The 7,412-nt window shown below is 38.8% G+C and overlaps 1 protein-coding gene across 1 annotated transcript; it reads right to left on the bottom strand.

Annotated features, from left to right (window-relative positions):
- Nucleotides 1-2,789: 2,789 nt before the first annotated feature.
- LOC121875236 (putative surface protein bspA-like) lies at nucleotides 2,790-3,254 on the bottom strand. Its single transcript, XM_042379695.1, has one exon. It carries the CDS (start codon nucleotides 3,252-3,254, stop codon nucleotides 2,790-2,792), a length of 465 nt encoding a protein of 154 aa, XP_042235629.1.
- Between the last annotated feature and the right edge of the window lie 4,158 nt (nucleotides 3,255-7,412).

Here is a 7,412-nt window from a genome sequence, read left to right as displayed (position 1 = left end):
TACTTCGCAAAATTAGGTGATATTTCCCCCAAAATTCGAAAATCTACTTCCCCGAAAAGTCGATAATCTACTTTCCCGAAAAGTAGAAAATCTATCTACTTTTCGTGAAAGTAGATAACCAACTTTCCCGGAAAGTAGATATTTCCCATTTTTTATGATACAAATTTCCCGTTTTCTATGATAATCTACTTCGCAAAATTAGGTAATATTTCCCCCCAAATTCGAAAATCTACTTCTCCGAAAAGTCGATAATCTACTTTTAGAAAATCTATCTACTTTTTGGGAAAGTAGATAACCAACTTTCCCGGAAAGTAGATATTTCCCATTTTTTATGATACAAATTTCCCGTTTTCTATGATAATCTACTTCGCAAAATTAGGTAATATTTCCCCCCAAATTCGAAAATCTGCTTCCCCGAAAAGTCGATAATCTACTTTCCCGAAAAGTAGAAAATCTATCTACTTTTCCGGAAAGTAGATAACCAACTTTCCCGGAAAGTAGATATTTCCCAGTTTTTATGATACAAATTTCCCGTTTTCTATGATAATCTACTTCACAAAATTACGTAATATTTCCCCCAAAATTCGAAAATCTACTTCCCCGAAAAGTCGATAATCTACTTTCCCGAAAAGTAGAAAATCTATCTACTTCTCGGGAAAGTAGATAACCAACTTTCCCGGAAAGTAGATATTTCCCAGTTTTTATGATACAAATTTCCCGTTTTCTATGATAATCTACTTCGCAAAATTACGTAATATTTCCCCCAAAATTCGAAAATCTACTTCCCCGAAAAGTGGATAATCTACTTTCCCGAAAATTAGAAAATCTATCTACTTTTCGGAAAAGTAGATAACCAACTTTCCCGGAAAGTAGATATTTCCCATTTTTTATGATACAAATTTCCCGTTTTCTATGATAATCTACTTTACAAAATTAGGTAATTTTTCCCCCCAAATTCGAAAATCTGCTTCCCCGAAAAGTCGATAATCTACTTTCCCGAAAAGTAGAAAATCTATCTACTTTTCGGGAAGGTAGATAACCAACTTTCCCGGAAAGTAGATATTTCCCATTTTTTATGATACAAATTTCCCGTTTTCTATGATAATCTACTTCGCAAAATTAGGTAATATTTCCCCCAAAATTCGAAAATCTACTTCCCCGAAAAGTCGATAATCTACTTTCCCGAAAAGTAGAAAATCTATCTACTTTTCGGGAAAGTAGATAACCAACTTTCCCGGAAAGTAGATATTTCCCGTTTTTTGATACAAATTTCCCGTTTTCTATGATAATCTACTTCGCAAAATTAGGTAATATTTCCCCCAAAATTCGAAAATCTACTTCCCCGAATAGTCGATAATCTACTTTCCCGAAAAGTAGAAAATCTATCTACTTTTTGGGAAAGTAGATAACCAACTTTCCCGGAAAGTAGATATTTCCCATTTTTTATGTTACAAATTTCCCGTTTTCTATGATAATCTACTTCGCAAAATTAGGTAATATTTCCCCCAAAATTCGAAAATCTACTTCCCCGAAAGTCGATAATCTACTTTCCAGAAAAGTAGAAAATCTATCTACTTTCCGGGAAAGTAGATAACCAACTTTCCCGGAAAGTAGATATTTCCCATTTTTTATGATACAAATTTCCCGTTTTCTCTGATAATCTAATTCGCAAAATTAGGTAATATTTGCCCCAAAATTCGAAAATCTACTTCCCCGAAAAATCGATAATCTACTTTCCCGAAAAGTAGAAAATCTATCTACTTTCCGGGAAACAACTTTCCCGGAAGTGAATGTTCAGTTTTTTGTGATACAAATTTCCCGTTTTCTATGATAATCTACTTCGTAAAATTAGGTAATATTTCCCCCCAAATTCGAAAATCTACTTCCCCGAAAAGTCGATAATCTACTTTCCCGAAAAGTAGAAAATCTATCTACTTTTCGGGAAAGTAGATAACCAACTTTCCCGGAAAGTAGATATTTCCCCTTTTTTATGATACAAATTTCCCGCACTGACATTTACATAACATGAGAACACAAGGAGGAAACTGCAGCGGGCCTATTGGCCCATACTGGGTAGTCCAATTTACACCCAACCCCTATCGCTCATATATTCATCCAACCTATGTTTGGAGCTTTTCTTCCTCAGTATGTAGTCAAGCCAACTTGAAGTATTTACACCTCGTTTGGTGTTCCTCCAAACGTTACGGCGTGGAATGATGGTCTCAGAGATGAATGAGATGATTTTGAACTTTTTTTCAGGTTTGTCTAAAGACTATCCTTATACCTTTACCCATTGGCATTACATTTACTTTTCTTTAAGTTTAGATGACCGTAAAGTAGCTGCATTGGCAGTCTGTCATCCATGCAGGTAACATGGCCAATCCAACGTAGTTGTTCATGGATAATGGTAGCCTCGATGCTCCTACAGTTGGTGTCAGTGAGAATACTGGCATTTGTTCTCTTGTCTTCCCAGCAAACTCGGAGGATGGAATGTAGTCTACATTGGTGAAAGTTTTCAAGTGCCCTGAGGTGCCTCATGTCTCGCTGCCATACAGCAGTTGGGGGGAGGACCACTGATCGATATATATATTCATGCAGATAATTTCATCTCCCTACAGCTTCATGTCCACGGTGGTGGAAACCGTTAACATTGGAGAGGGAGGTCCCGTTCACTTGGATAGATGGTGGGGGGCGTGGCTGAACCAGGGGCAACCTGAAACAGAATCTGTATATTGCGTACTGTACGTTCACTTCTAGGTTGAAGTGTACATTCGCATCTGCGTAGGAATTCAGTGTGAACAAGTAAGGAAGGCAAGTATAAAAATGGAAAGTGGGACACTGATGGAACACCGTGTGGAACACTGATGAAGCACCTTGTGGAACACTGATGAAGCACCTTGTGGGACACTGATGGAGCACTGTATGGAACACTGATGAAGCACCTTGTGGGACACTGATGGAGCACCTTGTGGGACACTGATGGAACACCGTGTGGAACACTGATGGAGCACCGTATGGAACACTGATGAAGCACCTTGTGGGACACTGATGGAACACCGTGTGGAACACTGATGGAGCACCGTGTGGAACACTGATGAAGCACCTTGTGGGACACTGATGGAGCACAGTGTGGGACACTGAAGCACAGTGTGGGACACTGATGGAGCACCGTGTGGAACACTGATGAAGCACTTTGTGGGACACTGATGAAGCACAGTGTGGGACACTGATGAAGCACCTTGTGGGACACTCATGAAGCACAGTGTGGGACACTGATGGAGCACCGTGTGGGACACGGGCAGTGTATGGCACAGTGTAGAGCACCGTGTAAGGCAAAACGTGGAGCACCGTGTAGGGCAGGGCGTGAAGTACCGTGTAAGACAAAACGTGGAGCACCGTGTAGGGCAGGGCGTGAAGCACCGTGTAGGGCAGATTGGGAATTAACAGATTTGGAATAATGGTGAGTAATATCAAATAATTTGTACCAGTAAAATTTGTATAATTTACCATAACTAATTCCTAGCACTTTTTATTAGCTTTTATAACTTTAGCTCATTTTGGGAGTGAATCTAGCGCCACATGAAATTTTCAGTTGGCAACTATGCGGGCACTCTCCTGCATCTTTAATGGTTAACACATTTATTGGTGAAGCTTGGAGTACAATTTGCCTATTCTGAGTAATTCAGTCAGGTCTTGACACTGAGGGTGGTATCACTTCCCACTGCCATGCAGAACAGAGGTTCATATACAGTAGAAGTCACATTCTATTTGAGGACTAATCAGTGTGGACTAGCAAATTTTGGATAAACAGCAAGAATGTCTTCAAGCACTCCTGATTCAATGTAATAATTACATAGTTCATGATACAATAAGCCAAGTGGCCAAAAGTCTTTGACAGTGTCACATTCAATAATATAGTGTTCAAGTGTATGCTTTAAAGTTTTATCACAAACTTTACATGCCGAGTGTTCCGGTATGGGTACAGCGTCACCAAAGGAGTTTATTGTAAGGCGTTTTCGATGTACGGATTAGCTATTCTGTATGCGCAGATGCTGCTTTTGACTTGTGCGCATGACACATTCAGAGGGAAAAGCTAACACCTCGATCAGGCGTTAGCCTTGTGCGGTCCCAAGCTGCCCAAATAGTTAACAACCAAACAGCGATTTCTCTCACTGAAAATTCGCGGATCATGGTTGCTTATGCAGAAATTTATTATTAATATTGAAGAGTTGGGGGCATGTAAGGCAATAAAAAACTGTGATATAATAATAAAAGTGGTTCTATATACGGTAGTATATTGGATAGGACCTAAAACAAAGCATTTGGCGTGAAAATTTTGAAAAGGATGCGCCTAGTTGAAACCAGTTTTGGCTCCACCCATATTTAAGTGGGCGTTGTCCGATTTCATTAGCCGTTGGTGACTTTAGTGTAACAATATTGATAATTACTCAAATATGATTCAACCTTTAATATCATTAATCATAAGATAATTTAAATTAGGGTGAAAAGTTTACTACAGTTCTGTAAGTGCATATTACAGTATATGCGAACACCTGTAACAACACAATGTAGCCTCGAGACAAGAACATACTGTGCTTTCAGTACAAAGTGGAGCACCACCTTTCCTGTATAAAAAATGGATCAAGCCGCCATGGTTATTGTTAACTGATTGACTTTTTTCTTTTTGTCTTTCTTTCCATATTTTTCTATATATTTTCTTCACTAATTCTTTCTGTATTGCGTCCAAATAACAGTTCTAATTGTATTGTTTTCTGAAGACTGTGTTGTAAAACAGTTATTTCCAAGACACGGTACAAATGTCGTATTTTTTAATGACAGTCCGGGAAAGCTAACGCGTTAGTTATTCCGTGCATCTTAAAACGCCATACAAAAAACGCTTTAACTTGCCAGATGTGTCTGTATCCTAGCCTAATTCTGGCCACGACTATATCACATTGTCTGGTTCTGTCCTTATGCTGGCCATACCGGTACCTCATAGCCTTTCTTATTAACATAACTTTCCCTCGGTTGTTTTGAGAGCGTGAACAAAACTAAATGGTAATATTGGGGATAGTTTAGAAAAGTAAAAGTCCTTTGGATAAAAATCTGTAGATTTGGCCTATTTTGGGGAACAAATCTGAAAATTTTTATGTAAAAAAATATGTACAGTAGATTTCAGATTTATCTGTAGATCTGGCATCACTGCTCCACTTCAATTTTCACTAATATTATTGGATAGCAAGAATTATATGTAACCTAAGATTTACATAATACTAATAATAAAAAAAGAATTCTTCCTAATTTAAGTGTACACAATCAGACAAAATCTATTTTTTTTCCAATTTGTTTAGGAAACTTTGTGATCAAGAGGAAATAATAAGTTCGCGCAAGGCTGGTTTAAAATAAACGTTATCCGGTAAGTCGTTATTTAATTAATCTATTCATTAAAAATGGGTGAGTTTCTTTAATATAGGTCAGTAACATGTTCTTTATACACAGGCTAAGGTGAAGACGCATTTAATGTCTTCATTGTGTTAGGTTGTGGTAACTGCATTAGGTTGTATTATATAGATTTATACAACTTAATGTTAGCCTCCCGTTTGATAGATGGAATATCTCGATGTTAAGAACACAGTAACCTGATAAAGTTTCTCAGAAAATGTAAGAGAAGCTTGTATAGAATGTAATTGATTCCCTTATAGTTCCTTAATTTTACAGACATGGGTGGTTAGATAGATAGATGTGCAGTAAAATAGTTATAGAAGTTTACAGTTGATTCATCATGTTATATAAACAATGCGGGTAGACATTCAACACGTATGCATTCAACACATGTATAGTGGAGATAATTATATAGACCGTGCAGGTATACAACCACTGTACTTGTAGAAAGTTATATTTGTAATTCATTCAAAATTCCTTACCGCCCAACAGAAGCGATACGTACTGCAGTAAGCACCGCATATCAGGAATGGAGAGCATCCATCTCGGCTGTCCCCACCACCAGCACCAAGACCCGTTCACGCGCCTCACCGAGATGGAGTTCTTGAACGTGTTTAGACTCTCAAAATCACTAGTGTGTAAATTGCTTGCAACACTAGACCATCGCGAGCTGGATGATGGTGTGTTGGGTGTTTTTCTAAAATAGCCGCCATGTCGTATATTATGTAAAATAATTGATGTGTTTTTGTAAGATTACCATGTTGTATGTTTTGTAAGATACTGATGTATTTATGAGATAACCACGTATGTAAGATAAATTGTGTTTTTGTAAGATTATTATGTTGTATATGTTAGGTAAGATAACCGGTGTTTTTAGATAACTACATTTAATTGTGTTTGATGTTATAGCAATATCTCTCTCTCTCTCTCTCTCTCTCTCTCTCTCTATATATATATATATATATATATATATATATATATATATATATATATATATATATATATATATATATATATATATATGTGTGTGTGTGTGTGTGTGTGTGTGTGTGTGTAGCAGCTGGTTACTGAAGGTGGAATGGATAATACAGTAGTTATGCAATATTTCATCTGAACAGATATACCCGTGGAGCTACAAGTATTGGCCACCCTTGCCTTCTTAGCTACTGGTCAGTTATCTTCGTCAGCACGTCTCCTCGGAACCTCCAGGTGGGCGGCGATAGGCATCGTGTATAAAGTGGCACAGGTTATAAAGATTTGTCTAGGGCAGCAGTACCTGGTCTTTCCTGGTGATGAGGAGCAGACCTTGTTCCGGGAAGAGTTTTACAAGATATCACTGATACCTGGGGTGTTGGCCTGTCTCGACGGTTTTGCTGTCCCATTGTGCACAATCTCCGGGGTGGAAGTAGGATGGTCGTACATCACCCGCGGCCACAGCTATCTCGGAATGGTGGTTGTTTGTGGTCCACAGCAACAGATAATTTATATCATAGCTCAGGAGCGAGGATCAAGCTGGCCAATGTTTAACGAGAGTATGCTGCGTCATTCCCTGGAAGAGGACGAAGTAGAAGGTATGATAGTAGTTCTAGAGAACTTTCCTTCTAAGCCGTACCTTCTCACACCAGCTGTCCCCACCGAAACGGTGGAAGAGTATTTTTATAACCACGCACTCAAGCAAATAATGATCAGGAGCGCGGAAAAAACGACCCATTCACTGAAGACGAGGTTTCCCTGCCTGAAAAAGGGGATGGAGCCACTAGATCCCTCCAGCCTGCCAGTGCTGGTGGCTTGTGCTATCTTGCATAACTTATGCCTTAAATTCTCCTGTCCTTTGCCAAACTATTCCGTCACCCCTAATCTTGGCCCAGATCATGACCTCGGCTTAGATGGCCTTGACCCAGAAGATTTTCTTGACCAAGGTCATCTTGGGCCAGACGGTAATCTTGGACTAGGAGGATACTATGACCCAG

This window comes from Homarus americanus, unplaced genomic scaffold (genome assembly GCF_018991925.1).
Source record: "Homarus americanus isolate GMGI-L3 unplaced genomic scaffold, GMGI_Hamer_2.0 scaffold56241, whole genome shotgun sequence".
NCBI lineage: Eukaryota > Metazoa > Arthropoda > Malacostraca > Decapoda > Nephropidae > Homarus > Homarus americanus.
This window is presented reverse-complemented; position numbering and strand designations above follow the sequence as displayed.